The sequence below is a fragment of the Ixodes scapularis genome, unplaced genomic scaffold (assembly GCF_016920785.2).
Source record: "Ixodes scapularis isolate PalLabHiFi unplaced genomic scaffold, ASM1692078v2 PGA_scaffold0__279_contigs__length_252992795, whole genome shotgun sequence".
Classification (NCBI taxonomy): domain Eukaryota; kingdom Metazoa; phylum Arthropoda; class Arachnida; order Ixodida; family Ixodidae; genus Ixodes; species Ixodes scapularis.
The window spans coordinates 29628564-29651850 of NW_024609835.1; the positions used below are offsets into that span (position 1 = coordinate 29628564).

At 41.2% G+C, this 23287-nt stretch overlaps 1 protein-coding gene across 1 annotated transcript in view; it reads left to right on the forward strand.

Annotated features, from left to right (window-relative positions):
- The first annotated feature begins 2600 nt into the window (after window positions 1-2600).
- LOC8035411 overlaps window positions 2601-23287 on the forward strand; it is a 31297-nt gene continuing 10610 nt past the window's right edge. The window contains exons 1-5 of the mRNA XM_029983658.4: window positions 2601-2638; window positions 3149-3195; window positions 11294-11544; window positions 15452-15574; window positions 16900-17075. Of these exons, the coding sequence (XP_029839518.3) occupies window positions 11312-11544; window positions 15452-15574; window positions 16900-17075 (532 nt within the window). The 5' untranslated portion in view covers window positions 2601-2638; window positions 3149-3195; window positions 11294-11311. The remainder of the gene's footprint in view (window positions 2639-3148; window positions 3196-11293; window positions 11545-15451; window positions 15575-16899; window positions 17076-23287) is intronic.

Genomic DNA, 23287 nt, shown 5'->3' on the forward strand with positions numbered 1-23287 from the left:
AATCCATTTAAGGAATAAAATAACTCACAATCAATGAGTCTACAGCGTGCGATTCGGCCTTACATGCTGCCCAGTCTTCACAAGGAATGACAAAAGGACAACACTGCCAATGATTGCACATGATTCAAAAATGTCGTTTACCCGCAGTCTCGGTTTTTTTTTAAACCATGTGCAATCATTGGCAGTGTTGTCTTTTTGTCATTCCTTGCGAAGACTGGGCAGCATGTAAGGCCGAATCGCACGCTGTGGACTCATTGATTGGGAGTTATTTTATTCCTTAAATGGACTGTCCGGTGAGAACCGGAAGTTCCTAAGATACTGTGATGGTTACCTGGTGAGAGCCGAAATATTAATATAGTCCAATTTTGGTGGAATAAACGACACGACAGTTTACTGTAAAAAATGACGGATAATTACACAAAACTCAATGTCATATTTCGGAAGTATCAAAGGCTGCTTTTCATGCCTGACATGCTGTCACACCAGGCTTGCAATGGTCAGATCCTATGCGTCGTTCTTCCGTGGGAACACAGTGCTCAAGATACAACGCAACGTTACATTTTACTCGCTACTGTAAATCTCGCGCACAAGTGTGGAGCGTGACAACCGCACAACGAAAGTCCCCTTTTATTCACGCACAAAAAAAAAAAAAAAAAAGAAAAAGAAAGGATCTAGCGCAGCAACGAGGGTGAACCACGGCGTAGCGCTCACGCGGAGGACAAAACGCGAAGGGCGCTTCAGGTCGGCGCGTTCTTTGCCTTACGTTACGTCAGAGTCTCCGCTGCTCTGTACATGGAGAAGGAAAGTGTCGTTTATGCACGCTTGTTTTAAAATACAATTGCGCGTCCGGGGAAGGACGCAGAATTAATATTTTCGTGGAAGATGCTCCTACAGCCATTGACAATGAGGTCTAAATGTTTTTTTTTTTTCGATACGTAATTTGATCGGACAATACACAAAACGTGGCTGGGTGGTCTCCAGCAACGCGCTTCGTGATACACGCTAAACGGTTGGGTTAGCGCCTGTCAGAACACTTCTCTCCTGCTTTTTGTACTTGAAGCAGTGAAAGATCGTTTAAAGAATCGTGAAGACGTAGTTTTTTTTTTCTTTTCTTTTCCTCCGTTTTTTTTTGGGAATTCAACACAGGCAATATATAAGCCACCTATAGTCACTATATTCACCGACTATAGTTTAAATGAAAACCCCTGTATAGACAAAAAAAGACGAGAAAACGGCGATAAACTGCTCGCGCAAAGAAAAAAAAAAAAACGCAGAGTGTAAACGGCGGTCACTCGTGAAACAGTGGCGCGCCATAAACACTTCTCAAAATTGTTGGAGTGAAAGCTCAATCGGCGCTGAGGACAGAGCAACAAAATTAGTAGTTTCCGACAAATTAATGTTTTCTAATGGCTATTTGATTCTAAAACACCCCCCCCCCCACACACACACGCACACACGCACATACGTACACACACGCACACACACACGCACACACACACACACACACACGATTGCGGATTAAAAGGAGGGGCCCAGCTGTAGCGACCCCCATCCCCTCTCTGAAAACAGGCATCCGCCCCTGCGTATACGCTGAAAATCGATCGCTTGTTCGCACAGAAGGTGTTTCGCAGCAGTACATCCTCTGACAGATGCTCCCTTTTTCAAATTCAAAATGACTGTGCAATTAGATACACTAAACAGGCTATTTTCGGAGTATCGGAACTCCATTCCCAGATTTCCTTGCAGCCGCCGCCATTTTGATGCTTAGTGCAGAGCGGTCGCAATTGGCGATTGTCACAATTCTTTAATGCGACTTCTTCAAATCTAGACATTACGGTGTCAATATATCGCTTTGCATTGCCACGAACTCTTTTAACATTTGCGGATGACAGAAAAGCATTTTCTACGATTTCAGATGAAGTTTGAGATACATGGCAACAATGAATTTGCGCACCAATATGGCTGAAATAAGTGTTCTTACACTGAAACGTAGCTTATATGTAGTGGTTTTAGGTGCAGTTGGTGCGTTGGAAGCATCTTGACATATCTTGCCGTTTTCTTGTGGACTATTTTTTTCGCGCGCCATATGAGATTAATTTCGCAATATAACTTTTGCCAAGTTTCCCACGCAAAAAAAAGAGAATGGCATGGGAACGTAGCTGCGCGCGCGGCACGCAATCGACTTATCTGTAGAAACCATTCGTAGTAAAAGGACAAGATAACACGTTGAGAAATGCGTTATCTTGCGAATTCTGAGAAATAAAGCGTGTGTCGGAATTCGCGGGCCCAGATTGCGATGAGATAAAAACAACAGGTGACATCGCGGCTGACACGTGGTGACGCAATATTGAATTTATCTTTTCCCTAATTCAGCTGCCCGTACGCTTTTACTTTCCTCTCGAGAAAGCTTTTTCTGACGAACGAATGAAGTGCGAATACTCTGGTGACGCATTTCATATATCTCAGTGCCCTTCCCCAATTATGACATCTTGATAATGACCCACGAATCCTGTACTGTCGAGAACCTCCCCCCGCTCCGTATTCGATTTTGAGTTAATAACATATAAAAAGGCGAAGTGATCAACTTTAGCAAACACACTAGCGGATCATCCTCCATCTGTATACGATTTTAAACAACGTACGTATTCTGTCCGGTATGTTTTTTCGTCATTTTGACATGTGTGCGAGCACAAATACCTGTTTCTGGGTTTGTTTCCTTTCTGTTGACGGGTTAAAAAAAGTTAATGTTAACTTAGAAACGTCTGTGCGTTTACCTTTGCACACATCACTAAAGGAGCGAACGACAGGGTTCAGAAAACCTTTTGACTAAAAAACAACACGCTATATGCGCTGTAACTCTGAGCGATGTATTGGCCTGTGAAATATTGGTGAACACAAGAACACTGCGCGGGTGTTGTTTTCAAGTCGAAACGGCTTTTCAGCTTTATCATTCACCGAGCTTCCTCCGTAGATTCCAGTGGCTGGTTCCCCCTTGTGTTCAACGTGAAAGCGGGCATACTGACTGTTTTAGTGCGCAAGCGCAGAGCTAAGTCGCAGATTTCTTCCTTAGATGATTACGTTTCACCGGCCCCATCATTTGACGAGCTCGCTTTTTATTTTCAAGTCAAAAGCTCAAATACTTTTTCAGAGCGAACGTGCATTCCACACCTTCAGGATTGCCATTCTTTGTAGTCGGTAAGTGTAAGCTCGTTGTGAGCATGTGTTGCGATTAACAGACTTTAATATTGCATCCAGAGTATATTACGAATGGACAATTGCAAGCATGGCGCCCCGACCGGGAACCCATCCGTGCAAACACGTGCAGCTCGCATGTGAAGGTAGCTTCGGCAGGCTTGCAATTCCACGAGCTTATCCGCAAGGGGCAAAGTCATTGCGGCAGCCAGTCCCCATGCTTGCCATCGTGTATAGGGAGTATTCACTAATTCACTAGACGCCATATTTGTGGGTGCAGTTTAGAGCGCATGCTCAAGACGACCTCACATCAATAGGCTGCTAAGACCGGCACTCTTGATGGTGTGGAGTGCACGTTGCGAAAGAACTGTGGAAGCTCGCCATCAGCACGCGCTCAGCATTCGCGCACTTAGCTATGGCCGCCAGTGAATACTCCTTATAGGGAGCATTCACTGGCGGCCATAGCTGTGTGCGCGACTGCAGAGCGCGTGCACTTTCGCAACGTGCATTCCACACCATCAAGATTTCCGGTCCTAGTAACCTATTACTGTGATCTCGTTATGAGCATGTGATTTAAGCAGGTCACTCAAATATGGCGTCCCGTGAATGCCGCCTGGAAAATGAAATTGAATACATTTTTATTCATGACGTAAATTGCGATTCAAATAAAACCAGTTTTACTATCATAAATTAAATCAAACCGTTCCAGCCGTTGGTGTCTCACTTAATGCGTTCCATGTATTAAAAAAAAAGTCACCTAGCAAGAAAGAAACGCAAGCAAAAAGAAGTGACTCTCTGAGGAAATCGGAGCCTTGAGCTTGATTTATAATTTCCACCTTTTTTGTCAGCAAGGTACCATCCTACTGCAACCAAATTAAAATGCAAAAACAAGATCTAGAAAAAATAATGTACTATTGGAACAAGTCAGAGCGAGAATAAACACATACATATCTTTGTAACCAACTGAAAGAAAACTCAAGCTGTATTTTTTCAGTATCGCGGGGATTACATCGATAAAGATTGTTAATTTTTCTATACGTTACGTTCACACCAATTTTTTCCCGCTTTCTTTCTAGTGATCAAACAAATTGATGAATCAATCTGTGATGTTGACAATTATAGGGGCATAGAAACTAATTACAAACTACAGTAATTTCAACCAAATTGTTCTGATTTATATCAAATAAATTTAATCTATATAACTTAAGGTAACTAAAAGTATTGTGATTTTTTAATCCCGTTACACTGTCCTGCTCGCTGAGCATCAATCATTGATAAGCTTTTTGTATAAAGTTCAGCGAATGCGACGATTATCGTTCTCCAGGAGCGATGCTCTTTCTGCGGCAAAAGTTGTAAGAGCTCTTCCTTGTCATTGGCTAAAGCTGTCTAATGGCAGATTATATTTACTGGAGTTTCCAATGTACCGCAGGATTTTATGTAAAAACTGTCTGTGCCGTGACACCGAGCATTGTGTAAGAAAGTGGAACGTCATGTTCTCACAGCGCATACTATTTTTGTATGTCTAAACAGATTATCACCTTCGTCAGTCACCGAGCCCTCTTTGTAGATTGCAGCGATTGGCTCTCCTAGATGCCTTGCGGGAAGGTAGACGCCCCAAGTCTATTGGAATGTATATTTGGGTGGTCATTATTCAAACCCGAAACGTGCCGCTGAATGTTCATTTTCGAATTCCTCCGTGCGGATTATGGTATATCTTTCTGTTTTATTTAGAATCTAATTTTTACAAGTTGCACTAGAGTTATTTTTAAATGATGTAAACAATTCTAATAAATAAATGTCAAAAGAAAAAAAGGGGAATTGGGGTGTGTAATTAATGACCTATTGTACCTCACTGCTGGCGGTTTAATTTGTGGGAGTTTTCCAATCGAAACATGTGTTTGCATGCGGTCTATTAATGTATACATGTAAGTTCATACAAGTGTTCATGTTTTTATTTCTCCCAGAAAACGTATTCTACTTCATGCTCAGATCCGTGGATGAATATTGTCGACGTTTCATTTGTTTTGTTTTTTCTCCTAATATTGAAAATAAACACTTCGGAGAAAATGTAAAGAGGGTCAGACATCAGCCAGTGTAAGGATAGTGCACTTTGCGATCGCAAAGGACTACCTAGCGTCGTGAATAGTGCTCTTCCGACGGGCCCAAATAGCGTTTTGGATTGACGCATCGAGACTACGTTATTTCCCTGCTTAAGCAAAGGTTTGTGTGCGGCATTCTCAAACCCGCTATTAAACTTGCTATTGCTTTAGGTGTTGTCATTTTTGCAAATGGTTTTACTGGTCGACCTAAGATATTTCGTTTTTTTTTCATGCTCTTCAATACCGAGTATTTTATAATGTCAAGAAAATGCAACGAGGAGGTTACGTTTACGTATGTTCCAAATATGGCTTACTTTATCGTTTTTAACTTACAATATAATGCTGCGGAATTTCATGACCGGGCCAATGAAAAACTATTTTCTTATCACCAACCCTTGGTGCATAGCAAGGCGGTAGAAATTATTTATGTGCATTGTTAACATTTCTTTTCTATATGCAGGTTTAAATGTGTTTTTCTTCTTTTAAAGAAAAACAGTAACTCTTAAACCTCGATAGTGCGAGAAGTCTGCGGGCCAGATATATTTTTATCTACAACTGTTTGGTAACCGTGAAAAATTGGTAAGAAGCTAAAGCTAAACGAGTATTTTCTGACTCCTTGAAGAGTAGTTTTTAACGAGAAGAAGCATGAAGTCTATCAAGCATATTTTAACTGCACTGACTCAAGCGACAGAGTGCTACTACTTACGTAGGTGAGCGTAATTTATTACTTGACTTCAAAAGCAGAGTAATAATGTCTTGCCGATTCATCCACCTCCGGCAATTCTTCTTGCTTTTCAGAACCGACAACTCAGTCTACTATCCAAACTTCATTTTTAAGACACGTATATTTAATGTAACACATGGATACCCTGCTGAAAGCGTATTTGAGATCATGTTTGTAATCGTCTTAAACTTTTTACCCATAAACAATTTATTTCTTTTTGCGGTATACAGAACGTAATAAAACTTTTGCAATAAGGGACAAATTTTCCGCATGAACCAGCAAGGTGCGGCGCAACAGGGACATGCATGTACAAACCACGACACCATTAACGCGAACAAGCCATGGCCGGTCTTCTCCGTTGTTCTTCCTAAGAATCGAAGGACTGTCATCAGAACTACTGTAGTGGTCGAAAGTGCATAGTTCCTGCACCAATCTAAGTGACAAATATTAATGCCCATCAGCACCGTTTTGAAGTAAAGCGCGACAATGCACCGTACTCGTGTTTTTTTGTTGAGAGAAGGGTTCGAATTTTAAGCACGAGAGTTTCGGGCACAAAAGCATATAACCTGGATTGTCGAGAATGCAAGCATGCATTCTAGCTAAATAACTATATTTTGCGTGTTCTTCTGGTATTCTTCTCCCCCCAAGTAACACGCTTTTTGAAATTTAACTTTTCTGGTAATATTATATAATTTTTGGATATACAAGAAAATCAGTTGCTAAACATTGAAACGAGCGTGGCCTTACAAGAGGTTTAATATTCGCGTGGTCACTGGAAAGTAGTCTTTTTACCATCCATTTGGAATGAGTTGATTCCATGTTGAGTTTCTCTTTTGTTATTAAGTTATTAAGGTAAGTCAAAAGTATCTGTTGCAGGGGTTTCCACAGGAAATGAAATTAGGGGGAGGGGGTGTCTAAATTTTTGCGGGGGGGGGGGGTTAGGGGGAGGGGTATTGATAATAAAGGAGTCGTTACGAATTATAGGGAGGCCGTCAAAAAAATAAGGGAAGTGTACACCCCCTCCCCCCCCCCCCACACACAGGGGTGTGTAGGGAAATCGCTGATATGTTGACTTGCTTAGAAAACTACTTTATGTTTATATCAGCGTCGCTGAGATCTATACAATCTGTTTTTCTTTAAGCTTTACAGATTTGTTTAAAAAAAGCCGTGTGCAGTTTGTGCAAGTGAGTCACACGGCCAGGGGGACATAGTATGGGGCATAATCGTAACAACCGGTTGGCTAATTAAGTAACATTTAATAATTAACTCTTCATTTGGTGAAAATATACATTTGGTCTCAATTCGAAACTTGCTCAACGTCATCGAAAACCAATAAATCAGCAATTCTTAGAAATACGTCGAGCACGTGAGAAGGGCCTTAGTGCGGTGAAGTTACCATTCGTGCTGCAGGAGCAAGACTACCGCGCGATAACGCGCCCGTGCGATTCTTCCGTCTTTTATTATAGCCACAGTCATGCACCTGCTGCACCAGTGGTACCTTTAGCCCACAAATACACTTCCGGCGCAATCAAAGTATTTATACAAAAAAAATTTGATTAAGTGTTTTTATGACGCGCAGGAAGTTTCTAATTAGAACAATATGACTGTTCTTAATAATTACAAAAAATAATTACGAAATGTTACTTTTTTGATTGATCGTTACGATTAGCCCTCAGCACCATGTCCCTCCGGCCGGATAACTGACCTGCACAACCCGAATAAGTTTAGCTTTCAAGGCTTTTTTTAAAAGAAATCTGTCAAGCCTAAAAGAAACACTCTGTATATTTCATCATGAGTAACAACTTTTGCGATATGAACAAGACTTTTTCTGCGAAAGGGAACAACTATACGATCACTGAAAACATTAAAGCATTCATATAAGCTCCTTGTCACTTGGAAAGCACGCGAGTAAAGTTTTTTTTTTTTTAGTTTTCTCAATCTTCTCGAACTCCAAACATTAAATAAAAATGACCGTGGAGTATCATTTTTTTATCTTTGTGCTTAGCTTCACGTCGGCAACAAACATCTTTGATGGTCTAAACAATCTGTGTAAAATAATGCTTGAGCATAATGTGAGACAATTCACTAAATGTTGTTTAACTGACTGTGATTCCCGCCTACTATTAAGCATCATTTAGAAAATTGTCTCAGATTTTACTTAAACTTTATGTTACACACATTCATTATATCATTCACGCTGTCGGTCACCGATGTGGAATAAACGACCAAAACAAAAACAAAAGATTGCAATGAAAGAATGAGCTCTGTACTTGAACGTTAACAGGCCAGAATGCAGGGTTCATCATAAAAATCGATGGGTTTTAAACCATGAATTAAATCATGATTTAAATCACGCCTGCTTTGTTGTGGCTAAATTCCGTGAAACCTTTCCTGCACAAATATTTACAAAAGTATTGTGTATTGAACAACAACAACGAAAAACCATTAAGTGCAGGCGAACGTCCACTGGACAAGAGATAGCGGCAGTTTAAACAAATTAGAGTGCTGAGATTTCTATCTACCTTCCGCTTCGTTTGCCAGTTATGCAATATCTTAAAACAAGCAAACCATAACTAAAAAAATAAAATAACGCTCTTTTTATTACGAAAAGTTAATAATTAAATAATTAATAATAATAAAATTTAAAAATTAAACTGTGCTTCAAATGTAGTAAACCTTTCTTCCACAATTTCTTTATGCATAAGGTTGGTTGGGAAATCAACCTAGCATGTTTAAATATACCACTAAACATTTTCCCTATTTTCTAGCTGCCAGAACGTAAATGAAATATTATTTTTTAATTGCAGGATTTTTTTTTTGCTTTGCCAGAAACGAGGTAGGTCGTGGTAGGGAGATATTAAAGAAGGACGTTCCTAGGAGCCTGGTGATGACAGCAGACATCTCGATTAAAGGTTACTCATGTGGGCCTTGACAGGGTTTGTTCTTCCCACTTACCTGCGGAAGAGTATTCTCGCCGACAAAAAAAACGTTCGCTATGTGGATAAAAGTGCGCGTGAACATGACTGATCTACGTCAGAGGGGCACTTACCTTCGCATTGTGTGGTGCGTTAGTGTCAGCCTGAAGTCTGACCTTAGAATTGTGTAAACTTTCCAAATGAAAGGGGCTAGGTAAGTGACATCTGGCAAGTTTGGCTGAAGTCGAATTCTAAGCACCACTTCATGAACTTGTCTCCAGAGGTTTTATTGAAATGGATGCTGTTCGTACATTTCGGCGTATAGGCACGAAAAGCAAATCGCGTTCGGACATCGAGTATGCTGCACTCGGGTGATTACGATGCAGACGGCTCCATCTTTCAATCACGTATCGCGGGCTTTATCGCACTCTCAAGCTGCCTGTGAAACTATTTTCATCACGTAGTCTTGATTTGTTTGTTGAAATAAGTGAAATGCACTAAGTGATTTGTATATTATAAGAAACTCATTAAAACTCTTGAATTACTAAAGATTTGGGATTGATTTTTAAATGCATAAATAAACAGATCAAACGATTGCTTAGAACGCAAAGACTATTAAGATTGTATAACATGTTTTTGTATAATATTATGAACAAACAAACAGCCTTATGTTGTCTTTGCCATTATTCCTATAATCAGATAAGATACAAGTTCAACGTTCGTTAGGTATCTCCACGCATTTCTTATATAATCAAAATCTATTTCTCGGCAAAGACGATGCTTTAAGGAAACACACGTAGTTGTTCCTTTCGCTGACCATTTTTTGTAATTTTCCTTGAAGCGCAATCATAAATATGCAGGTTACTTTTTAGGCTTTGCTGATTTGCTTAAAAAGCCGTGAAAGCTTCACTAAATCTTTCACTAAAGACGAGTTATACGGCCAGGAGGACTTAATATATTGGTATATTAGTAATGATAAGTCGAATAATAAGAAAAGTGAGTTCTTCACTGCACTCATTTTAGTGAAAATAAACACATAGTTCCGATTAGAAACTTGCTTAGCGTCAATGCATACCCTTAAGTTAGTCATTTATAGAAAGAGGTCAGGGGGAGGGGCAATAGTGCGCTAAAGTTATCACATGTGCAACAGGCGTAAGACAATCGGGAAGAAAACACTTACGATAAGCGATGGGAAAACCGCTCGGGCGCATTATCTCAAAAGGTATTGCGCCTGCGGCACGAGTGGTAACTTTAGCGGTCCACTGCACTTCCCACGTTCCTTCCCACGTTGTTCAGATTTACTCTTTTAGTAGTTTCAAACTATGCTGTGCAAGTTATTAATTAAAAATATGTATTTTTGTAGTTATTAAGGTGTTAATGAGCAATCTTAATTAAAAAAGCCGCCTTATTGGGACGATTAGCACACTATATTATGCCCTCTGGGCGTATATCTCACCTACACAGACCGCTTTAGGGTAACATTCACGGCTTTTTCTACAAATACATCTATAAGAACTAAAAAAAGCCTATAGAACACCCTGCGGATTGCGTTTGTTATTTCGAATGTCTTGTGACTATGACGGACCAGACATGAGTTGTCATAAGTAATTTTGGGTCAATGTGCGCCAAGTCCAACGCTGGTTCTGAGCCACTTCGCTTCTCAAAAGCGGGTGGCTCAGGTGGCATATGCCACCTGTGAAAATAGTCAAGACGTGTTTCAATGCTTACAGCAGAAGTCAGAACCATAATGATATAATTAGATTATTTAGAAAATATATGTATCAGACGAAATTGTACAAAATAAAGTAAAAACACTGCTGTGAAACGCGACGGTAAAGACAAAGAAAACGATTTTCTTAAGGCACGGTTGGAAGATCAGAGCGACGAGCTGAGGCCACGTTGTCGCGACCGTGTCATGTCATTTCGAAATGGCATTGGCCAGGCGACTGTGCTTCAAAAGGTCTATAGCGTTTATGGACATGACGAGGTGTGACTGTTTTCTGCCTTTGAGTTTCTGTTTTATTTTTGTAAATAAATGTTAGGCATGAATAAGCACTTGTTTCGTCTGCTTCTATTTCAACTGGTGCTACGTCTTCCTTTGCGCACTGTGCGTTTCCTCTGCGACCAACAGTCACCTCGCCGCATTGCCACTTTTGTCTCGCTAAGAGACAACATAGCCTCTTTGAGGTTCAGAAGTTATACTTAGAGTTAGCATTTTCATAGTATTTCTACCAGCCTTGACTACCAAGACTTGGCATTTTTTTAATATTAAAGGTGATTGTGAAGCCCTAGGTAAGGAGTTAAGAAATTCCCATTTTTTCTGAGATTCCTGCATTCAAACAGCTGTATGACCGACCCTGCAGGACTTTCTTTTCGTCATCATGAGGACATGCGTTTTGGCGTGCCTTATTGTGTGCGGAATTACACGGACCCTCGGACTTCAGGGGGCTTCGAACGCTTTGGAATCCTTGGGATCCTCGGGATCCTTGGATTCCCCCGGTTCTGCAGCATCCGGCCGGAACTCAATCAAAAACGGCGTCAAGACATGGGACAACACGTTTGGAAAACTGACGAATGCCTCATCTGCGGATATCGCCAGACGGTTTAAGGACATGTAAGTTGACAGTGGAGGTTATCTCAGGACCATCAAGGCTAAGGGGATCACTTCCAGTTTTGATGCAAATGATAAAGGAATTAGTTTACTCCCAATCACGCTATAAAAATGTCAGTGAGATTAATTTTATTTTGTTAAAGAAAAAAAACTGATTACTGTGTTATTACTGAATCCTAACTGACTAGTAGCTGCAGTCGATCGGCATTGAATATGTTTTTTTTAGATGCCTCATTGTAGTTTTATTTTCAGTGCGATTTTATGGCTCTTTCCCCAAAGTGGTAGCCCTGAATTCTCTGTATAATTTCTGGCCTCATTAAAATTCGTTAACATTTCAGCATACAAAATATTTTAGCAATTTGGATAATTGAACAACTAAATTGAAAGTGGAATCCAATGTTTAATCAGTCACAGGGCTTTCTTTAATCAGTTTGTTATGGAGGTGGTCGACCAGTTTTCTGGTGTTTTAGCCAGACTCTATTCTAGCCACTGTGGATACATGACTTGCATATGGTGCCAGCTGCACACGAAAGAGGAATACAAAAAACCCTCGTACACTGTAAAGGCCAGTTGTCTGTTTTTCTTTTGTGTCTGTGTGTTTTTCCTTTACGTTCAGCTGGCTCCGTCAAATCTAATGAAGCAACTAGCTCATCTTAAAGCCGTCACCGGTGTATGACCACTCAGGCACAATTCTTATCCTTCTCATTTTCTAAATTATTAGACAAAAGTCCACAGACCGTGTTTTAGATGTGTGGTGTGGGGTTGTATATGCAGAGGCATTTGAAAGCATTGAACAAAGTGCTGCAGAGAACAGCAGACACATTCCGGCAGGCATAATTGTAAGGAGAACGAGTGTTTGTCGCCCTCCTCCGGTTTACTTCTGAAAAACGCTACCATGTATACCTCACGCGCTAACTCTAGCGGCTGCATAACTTAATACCGTAATACGTCGCACAGGTGTTTTTACAGAATTTCTTTACGTTACATATCATAAACACATTCGTTCATGGACATGGTTGAAGTAAGGAAAGGTGTCTTTGGTAGATATTATAGGCTTAAATAGACTTCAAATAGGGGGACGACATGAACCCTACTCTTGTATGCTTTTGGTGGAAAAAATACAGGGCGTTTGACTTCAATTAGAACGCATTTTTCTTTAAGGGTGCAAGAGTTAGACTAGCGCCACCTTCATTCTGTGTTTATCACTCTCGGTGCACACTCAAGAAGGATATAATAGTAATGATAAGTTGGCTCATTAGCTAACGTATGTTAATTATCTTTTTTAATTATTAGTTTAGGGGTCATGTTGCGAATTGCTGTATTAACGGCACTTACTATCAGAAGCCAAATCAATTTAAAAACTTCGCGCAAGGTATGCATTTTTTAGAAACTCATGAATAAATTTACGTGTTTTCTCGCACATTAAAAAAATGCCCTCAGAAAAAGCACCGCTAGACTAGACCCGCAATGACGCTTATAAGAGTGACGTTGGCGTTTCAATCATACCGTGACTATCTCGACAGCGTGTCTTTGGAAAAGTTACTCGATTAACTCGGTTACAGAAAAGCCCATAGGCGCTCCACACGGCTCGCCTCTCGCAGAGCTGGCATCAAGTCGTTCGGCGCGCCACCAGTTTCAGGGTTGCTGTTATGGTAACTTCAGTGTTTCCTGCAAATGCATATGTTTTGGCGTAGAGCATCTAGATGGAGTTTCACCGTAATTAATGGAATTCATAGTTTCGCAGTGACAATCTAGGCAGCGCTTCAAAAAACGGGGGTGGAAATATCTGCCATATCGGGTCAAATTTTTGAGCTGCTCTTTTCCGCTCTGTCTTGAGCCAAGGTAGTGCGGGATACGCTAAAAACGCAAATTTTCAGCCCACGATTTACAACCACACACTCCAAAGGATGTAGGACCCGACATGGCCCTGCCACGTCAGAGTGACCCCTTTGTGGAGGTCAAGGGGTGTTTTACCCTGGAAGTGGCGCAAGCATCGAGACACCCTACGGGAGGTGGACAGAGATGAGTAAGGGCGGGGCGGGATACACCGTCAACGGAAGTTCCACAACTGACCTAATCTAGTAACGCTGTACTTTGGTGAGTGCGGAGACGATACAAGTGACGACGGGGCTGAAACTGCGTCAGCATTCTAAGCGTCATTAATGGCAGGGCTTGGGCCACATTTTTGTTAGCAATTTCTAAACCCAGTAAAAAATATTGCAAAAAATGAACAATTTTTTAAATTTTTTTTTGCATTTTTTTAAATCTAGCCTGAAATGTAATTGCCGTAAACACTGCAATTGCTATATAATTCCAAATTGAATATTAAAAAAGGGAACAAGCATAGTTCAGTTCATTAGTCAACTTCAGGTGACGATTCTTTTTTCATTTAATTTCCAACGAGCCTGATAAGTACACTGTGAGTAAATGCACTCGTCTAGCTCTCACATACTTTTAAAAAAAATCTGTGCGAATTATATTTAATTGTATGTCGTCTTTCATGACGGTTTCGTTCTGTTGAAAGTTGAAGTTCAATATCACTCCACCCAGAAATAGACACAAGAAATTTGTTACATGTAAGGGGGAAAAAGGGATGAATTAGGGGGGGGGGGGGAGGGGTTCCAGGACCACAGTGGTGGAATATTCTGGAGAAAAAAAATATTTCACCTTTTAGTACATGAATTTAGTGAAAACCAGAAACAAATCACCTCTAAATGCTTGAACTGGCAGTTAGTACTAACACGTGAAAACAATCACGGGGCAAACCAAAAGAAAAGTGCAAACATGCCATAGTTACTGTGATATAAATGCACGTGCAATTTCGTTGAGCAGGTTACTTTAGAGCCATTAAATTACCCACCTAACGTATGAACATTCCATACCCCGATTTTCTGTAAGCGCGGCCATTCTGGTGCCTTGTGCAAAGCGGATGCAAGAGACCTTTTGCAATTTTGGCGCCGCCTATCGGCACGTTGTCGGAAGTGCTGGGCTTTAAGTTTTAAAAAAAGGCGGCCTCTTCGTCTGCGTTTCGACCCAATTCTGAACGAGGCATTGCAAAATCATAATAACCGTTGCTCTAAAAAAAAAAATGGCTCGTTGACATTTTTACAATTTTTGAAAACGATCACAGTATCCAATTATTGGGCGTACGCTGAATATCTAACTTCCAAACTAGCGAAAGGTATTATTAAAGAAAACGAAAGAGCTAAAAAACACGTTCCACAAATTTCGGAGTTCTTTATACATACTCGTAGCTTCGCGGTTACACCGTAAAGGGCGCTGGTGTTCGGGAGGGTTGCAGAAGTCAGAACTGACATAAGCCTGGCTGAGCCTGGCTAGATATAAAAACATTTCGCGTAAAAAACAAAAAAAAAATTAAAGGAGCGAATTTTTCAGAGACTTGCGGCAAATGAGTTAATTTCGGGATCCCTATGGGAGTGGTGTGGTGCATCAAAGGCGCTCGGTTTGACCAGTGACACTTTTACTAAGTTTATGCGTCACTGCTATTAGATGCATCACATTCCGAGGGACCTCCTATTGCGTTTCAAAACAAGGATGGCGCGCCACAATCTTTCAGGCAGGCTGAAGCTTGGTAGATGGTGCCACAAATATGAATAAGTTCTATCGGCGATCGCTACCGTCCGAGACTGCGACTTTCAGATTCAGTGTCATAAAACTCGGGCGATATAGTTTTTTTTTCTTGTCGCGGGCTGTTCTATTTGTCCTCGAAGATGTAAGATCGTTTTCTGCGAATGCCGATGAAGCTTAAGATAACTGTCACCAATTACTTTTTTCTAGGTTTGAGCACCAAGGTGGCTGAAGTCACCTTGCTGCGTGGCGTAGCTGCTTTAGTGGCTCTACGTTGCTCAGACCGAGGTTCTCATCGCTTGTTGCTTTTCACTGTTCACAGCACAATCCTAGGCGTTCGACGCAGGGTCCTGACTGATGTCACCCAGGGTGGTCACAGGATGGTCGAGATGTTTCTGGACACCACCAGCGATACCGTATTCGACTGCAATATCATCGGTGATAAGTAGGTATTGCACACGATTCCACGTCAGTGGGTGGCATACATATTGTGATCGGATCGAGGCCGATATACGACGACATTTAATAAGAAAATTCAAAAGCTCCGGAAGCTTGAGGCTAGTGAAAGTTTGTCGAACGCAAAATCTTGTTACATATTTGTTTCCTAAATAAAAATCATTCAAATTATGCGAGGAGTTCATACGCTGCGGTAAGTGGATCTTGCAAGGTTTGGTTGTCAGATTATATTCATTTTACCTTAAAACGTGCATATTTTAATTGTACGACCAATAAATATTCTTAAATATACTATAAAGCCTCTTAATCACTGAATCAAGGGGAAACATACTAAAGCTTCATAAACAGCCGAACTGTTTTACGGCACTTCTTGAGGCGAGGGAAAATACAGTAAATATGTTTTATGAAAAAAAAGAAAGAAAAAAAACTAATTGAAGAATGCATGCTTCTCCTTTGAGAACTGTACTCATTAACTACGCTATCGCATTTAGTTTAGGCCAGTTAGGCTATTACAGATTCTGCAGATGAACCTCGCATGATAGTTTAACATTGAACCATCATAGTTTCGAACCAAAACCATAACCCGAGCATTTTTTTATACTAACCTATTTAGGCAATACTTTCAAATGTAATACAATCGCAAATGCATCCAAGTTCAATGACGATGGAATATTAAGTTTCATCGCAAAGTAGAGTCGCGAACACTTGATAAGGCCAGCGACTGCTTTTTAATCGTTGTGAGAAATTGATTCCAACAGATTCCGAACTAGTACTCCTCAAGTTAATATTACCTACTTCAACAAAATAAAGAACTCACTTTTGTATGCTAAAAAAGTGGCAAGAAAAGTAATTCTCACTTTCTGCGAGTTGCTTTTTCTCAGTTCCGCTGCTGCAATGAATCAGCAAGGTATTATGTTTTTTTTTGTTTTTTTAAGCTTTCGTGGAATGTAATAAACTCTATAACTATTCTTAGAATAATTTCGGTTTCTATTTGTAGCTTTTGATGGAAGCATGTTTTTCTTTCCACATAAAAAAAAAACAACGCACCGCTTAGCCACATTAATGTGATAAATTACAATGCATAAACATATAAAAAATGTTGTTTGCAATTCAGGCATTACTATTTGAATTTATTTTTTCACCTCGTTGTATCCGTGAAGGCATTTTTTTGTTTTGTCTAAAGTCTTTGAAGCCTCGCCTAAATATACTTCTGTATTCTACTCATACCGATTCGTAACAAAAACAAATACTTTGACTTAAATAAAGAAGACAAAAAAACTTCACAAATTTCTTTGATTTATGACTTCTTTCCAGGGCTCTTATTGAGGTCACTCTAAATTTAATTCCCAAAGGCTTCATTAACAAAGTGACGCAGGAAGAAATGCAGTACTTCTTGGAAATGTGCGATAACAGGGACCCCGATAAAAGCCCCGTGAATTCCTTCTTCAAAAACATAGGCAAGGCATTCCAGAGCCTCCTCATATTTCCTGGTAAGTGTGACTACTATATAAATTGCGATAAATGGCTCCTTATTTATTTTTCGTCATAATTTTTTCGCGGCGTCCTTGGCTTATTTTGCGTTTCCATTACCTCATTTAGATTCCGTTGTCATAAACATTTCATGGAATAAAACGCTGCGAAATTTTGTTTTTACGATCATAGCTCCAGGATGAGCTGACTCGTTAGCCAGATCCTGACCGCGACAAAACGTTCTGTTGGGGCCAGCAAAGAGCCTTGCAGGCTCAAGCTTTGAAACTGTCAGTATTTTACATTTTTATATCTGTATGAGAAAACAAAAGTTTAAAAATCAAGAGTTAAAATAGTAACTCTACTTTGTTCTGGAAAACTTACGAGGCTTCGAAGACAAGGTTCAAGATTTATGAATTCCTAAACAATGCCTACATTCTGCAGACTAACATACCGTTGACAAACAAGTCCCCGTTTGCCCCCACCAAAGTATGGGCACTGCGCGCGGAGCTGGAGACGTGCCAAGCGAAGTCTGTTGTTTGTGATTAAGATATCGGCGAGCGTTTAACAGATTATTTACACACCGTCAAAGCTATTGCTTATGGCAGATGATATGCTGACACGCTGTGTAGAAACAAGTCCGCATTTGCCCACACGACTTGTGGGCGCCTCGGGTGCGCAGGAACCAAACCCCTGTGAAGGTATCCGTCTACGCATGCGCTGCGTCGACAATAACACCACCGCAGCTGCGTGACGTTAGAGTCGCGTATTTGTGTATATGTAATCGTATTTCGGTTTCATCAAAAACACATAAGTTGTTCACTAAAAAAAATAAAAAAAGGCGATATTGCTTGAAAAATGCGCGCATAATATAGGCTGTGGTCTCTTATTCTGCGATATAACCGCCCTAATTTTGACCCTTCTGTACAAGGTTGAATGCATGCTAAATATGCCAAATGATAAAGGACAGAGACCACATGTCGAATAACATAACAGCGCACAACTAGAGAAACACTCGCAAACTCACGCACACCAAAAAAATATACACTCACTCGGCGCTGACTCACACCTCTTGTATTTGTATTGTTTTCTTCTATGCAAAAAGACCCACCTCCTCTTTTTCTATGCCCTAGGAAAGAGATGGCGACCTCAAAAGCAGATTACAAAAATCAAACCCCTAGAAAATGTAGGAATTATTTAAAACTAAATTTTAACAATTAAAAAAGTAAATAGAGATAAAGAATTCTCACTGCTGGTGCCTAGGAGAACTTTTGGTTAAATACTCCGGCTCCCTTTGCGAGAGAGTTAAAGAAGGCCTGCTGACACACTTGTCACTGTGTCCTTCGATGCTTGCTGCCTCGATAATCTCCCTGGTTAGCTGATTGGGGCTCCTTTCCAGCACAGTGAAGTTGCTCAAACGAGCCGAACACCCACAGTCCCTACAGTGCACTTCCAAATGTCCAGAGTTGGCGTTGACGACGTTGTTGGCATGTTCTCGAAGGCGGTCGTTCATACACCTATCAGTCTGTCCTATGTACACTCGCCCACAGGAAAGTGGGAAGGAATACATTACTCCTTCTACACAGGGAACAAAGTTGGTTCGGTGCTTTTTGGTGCAACTTACAGTGGTATTTGAAGTCGAATTTACCTTTTTACACAGGCTGCAGAGTTTTTTGGGGGTCGAAAATAATACACCTATATTAAATCAATTCGCTGCCCTCTCAAGGCTATGAGAGAACTTATGCATGTATGGAATTACCATCGGTCTTCTTGGCTTGTCCCTGGGGTTTCGATTCACGCGATCACCTTGCTTCATCTCTTTAAGGAGCCTTTCAACAACCGGCATCAATAAGGAATTAGGGTATTCTGTGGACTTTAACCTTGCGACCAAGCAAGGTGATAGCGTGAATCAAAACCCCGGGGACAAGCCGAGAAGACCGGTGGTAATTCCATACATGCATAAGTTCTGTCATAGCCTTAAGAGGGCCGCGAATAGATTTAATGTAGATGTAGTATTTTCGGCCCACAAGAACTCTACAGCCTGTGTAAAAAGACAAATTCGACTTAAATTACCACTGTAAGTTGATCCAAAAAACGCCGAACCAACTTTGTTCTCTGTGTAGAAGGACTAATTTATTCCTTCCCACTTTCCTGTGGGCGAGTGTACATAGGGCAGACTGGTAGATGTGTGAACCTTCGGGAGCATGCCAACAACGCCGTCAACGCCAACTCTGGACATCTGTGAGTGCACTGTAGGGACTGTGGGTGTTCGGCTCGTTTTAGCAACTGCACTGTGCTGGGAATGAGCCCCAGTCAGCTAACCAGGGAGATTATCGAGGCAGCAAGCACCGAAGGACACAGTGACAAGTGGGCCAGCAGGCCTTCTTTGACTCTCTCGAAAAGGGAGCTGGAGTATTTAACCAAAAGTTCTCCGAGGCACCAGCAGTGAAAATTCTTTATTTTTCTTTACTTTTTTAATTTTTTTTATTTATTTTTATATAGTTCCTCAATTTTTGGGGATCTTTTTTGGTAATCTGCATTTGACGTCGTCGTCTCTTTCCTAGGGAATAAAAAAGAGGAGGTGGGTCTTCTTGCATAGAAATAGAAGACAATACAAATGCAAGGGTTCTGAGTCAGCGCCGAGTGAGTGTAAATTTTTTTGTTGTGTCTGAGTTTGCGAGTGTTCCTCTAGTTGTGCGCTGTTACGCTATTCGACATGAACTACCAACTCGCCCAGTCAGCAGTCTTATCAACAAAGACCACACTTTATCACCAAGCTATCATATTCAAATTATTACAAGTTATGGGTGAAAACTGACACAATAACAGAACACGATGACATTTCTGTTTTCCGCACAGTATTGTGCAGCGAAGACTAGTGAGAGTAAAAGAGAATATGTTTAATAAAACTAGTGCGAAATTGATCTATCAAAAAAGGAAAATTGACACCAAATGGGAATGATAAAGAAATAATAAATAATATTGTGATAGGTTGTATCCAGACTTGTGCTATCTCAAACACTTTACTCAAAATATTACATTACATTTATCATTTATTTATATTTTATAGTCATTATCTTGAATACATTGTGAAAATTAAACGCGGGAAACTTCTACGGAAAGAGAAACCGGCACATCCTAGCCCGAAGCTCTGCCAATTGCTAGGTTGAAGTGGAGACGATCGAACATTGAACGGGAAACGAGCCATGACCAAAGATTTAGAATCGAAATGCCAACAAAAGAAGAAATAGAAGGGAATGAGGAGGAGACATCAGAAAAAGACTCAAGGTGGTTATTTTCTCTTATAAGCTTAAGCCCGGTACGGCAGGAAGTTTGATAGCCCAACTTTTTTCTGAGGAGAGGTTGGAACAAGGCAGGAAACCACCTTGGAGGAGGATGAGCTCTCAAAGCGCAGAGTCCTTCCAGAGTTGCATTTCTCTTTGAACGGGCTCCTAGGCTTCAGATATGGAAAACAGTGTGAAGAAAAAATCGACAACCACGAGAAAGACAGCAGTGCTTATCCGTGTCACCGTGTACTTTTATTTTACGACTTTAGTCATCTCTGAATGCAGCGTTTGTGGTATACTGCTAAAAGAAGGAGCGGCAAGTGCCATGACTACTATATGCGAGCGCTCTTTGTTTTTCAGTCATTCTTTTGCATATAAAAAAATTGTACACTGTGAGCTACGGGTTTAGCGACTACGGCTCATAGTGAAACGGTGCGGTGCTTCTAAGGTGCGCATTATAAATCCGCCAGAAAATGTCAATTTCAGTGATGCGACTATAGAGTGACATTTTTTTTACTAATTGGACACAAAAATATCATCTTGGAATATTCACCAGTGATGCTACTCTATGTACAGGGGCTGCAATGCATTAAATAGCACTGCGAGTTTTGTTTTGTTTGCTTCTGTAGCTAGCAAATATAGCATCCTACTCTTCCTGAAGTCGATGGTAATTACGCAATGCGGAAGAAACTTCAAAAGTAAACCAATTATATTTCAAAATATTTGTACACTACTTCATATATTTTGTAGGAAAGGCGTTTTGCAGGGATACCAGTATCATTAAATTAGATTGCGAAACTTTTGTGCACTACTCCAAATTCTTTATGAGTCAGGTGTTTCGCAACTTAAATAATTTTCGTCGAGTATCTTGTTTAATACTTGTTGCAGCATATAATAGTGCTCGAGTTATGTTGGTCAGTGTAAAAAGAACGATGAATACCCATCAAATTATTAACGTCTAGGAGAGAGTCCAGGATAGCTTTCTATAGTTCTAGCGACGCTCCAGGATGAAACCTCTCTTACACAGTTGCTGGTTTAGGATTGCCATAATAGGGACGTCGATTAGGAATTACGCGAGATTCGTTTTGCTAGAGGAGGCTCGTGCTGTCACGTTAAAGCATTGTTTGAGCACGCGTTTACTGAGCTCGCTTTTCGCAGCGTGCGATCACTAAAATTCTACCAGAAAGTTTTCGTTGATCGAAAACAACGAACTGAAAGACAGAGATACACTGCAGGCCACTGTATGCGCAAACACAACATTCGCGCTTTTTTACAGTTAATTTGGTAAAATTGACAGGTGATCGCCATTTTGGCCGGTTCAAATATTCGAAGCTTCGAGAGGGCCGCTCGAATTCAGTCGCACCAAGATCACCACGGAGAAAAATCGTTCTGAAGGCGTTCTTCGCCAACCTAAGCGTCTTTGTCACTGTGTATATGCCATAAACCTATCAATCACGCTTATCTTCACGGATCTCTTATAATTATATGGTCCTTTTTGCGCATTTTAAAACAGAAAAATTATTTTTCAATGCCTCCAAGTACCGACACCGCAATTTAGCTCAGCTCACCAAGAATAGAGAGCTCAAGGAGAAATTGCTCATTTGTGGTGAGTCAAAATGGCGACCATACGGAAAGCTTGGTGCTACTTTCACGCGATCCAGTAACTTTAGGGGCCCACAGAGGCGGTTTGTGCGGTCACGTTGGTAGTCTTTAAGAGAGTGGGATGGCGTAAAAAATAACTAGGGGAAGGGAAATAAAAATATACTGACAACGCACACACACACACACACGTGCAAACACGTACACATACGCGCGCGCACTCACGGACAGAAACATACACACACAAGAATAGGGGTAAGAATGTGCAGTAGAAAATGTTCGGGAGCGGGGGGGGGGGGGGGGGGTAATGATAGAAAAGGAGGGGGATATCCCTTTCTCCGAATTTGTAATTATACCTTTCTGCAATGTATGGGTACAAAATAGGAGACTATGGTCTGCGGCTGTGGCGATCACCTCCCGCCCTTTACCCCCTTATGTTCCTCGCCTCCTCTCTCGACACCATGGGGGGAGGCGGCGGAAAGGCAGGATGGAAATGAATCGCCCTTCCCCCTTTCTGGCTTCCCAACTGAACGATCATGAGCAACAGCCCCTCGTGCAATTTTCGAATTCGGGTCCCATGAACTTCACAAGCAATCATGACAGATTTTCAAGCGAGCGGCTCATCCTAGGGCTAGCAGTGTGCAGGCTCGCTCAGTGACGTCCACTTAGGGTTCCTACACTTGACTTCAGGGTCAGGATTATCAGCTCTGAGTGACAAATTCGATGGTTCGGTTTTTCGAATCGACGGTTAGAAGTTCGATTATGTACAATGAAATCTTGGAGTCATCGCGTTCTTAAATCATCACCTTCAATATTGACAACCTGTCTTTAGACGTATTTCCGCCGATGAAAGTAGAATTAATCCCAGTTGGCTAATCTTGGCAAGCCGACTACACCGACCCATAAGGGTATTCACTTGGGCTCGTTGTAGGTACATTGTGACGATTAAGAGCGCATAAAAAATCGAGGGCAAGTAAAAAAAAAAACACACACACAGCAAGAGCTGTTAATCTCCGTCGTGACGTCAGACGTATAAACCACGGGCGTCCCCGCGCGCTCTCTCGTGCTGTTCTTGTTCGGCGCCTAAGGAGCTTTACATACTTTTTGCACCTTCAATAAAAAAAACTTTCGCGCTGCAGAACCCAGGGATCCTGGGTTCGAGCCCCACCCCTGCCCGTTTCGATCTGGATGGGCATCGTACCGGCGTGCGGTCGTGTATCACTACTGCGTGGTGCACGTTAAAGACCCCAGGCTAGCGGTTGTACCGCACTGGCTAAATTGCTCATCTACAGTGTAAACCAGTGTCGCCCCTACTGGCAGACCAACCTTACGCTGTATAAATCACTCAA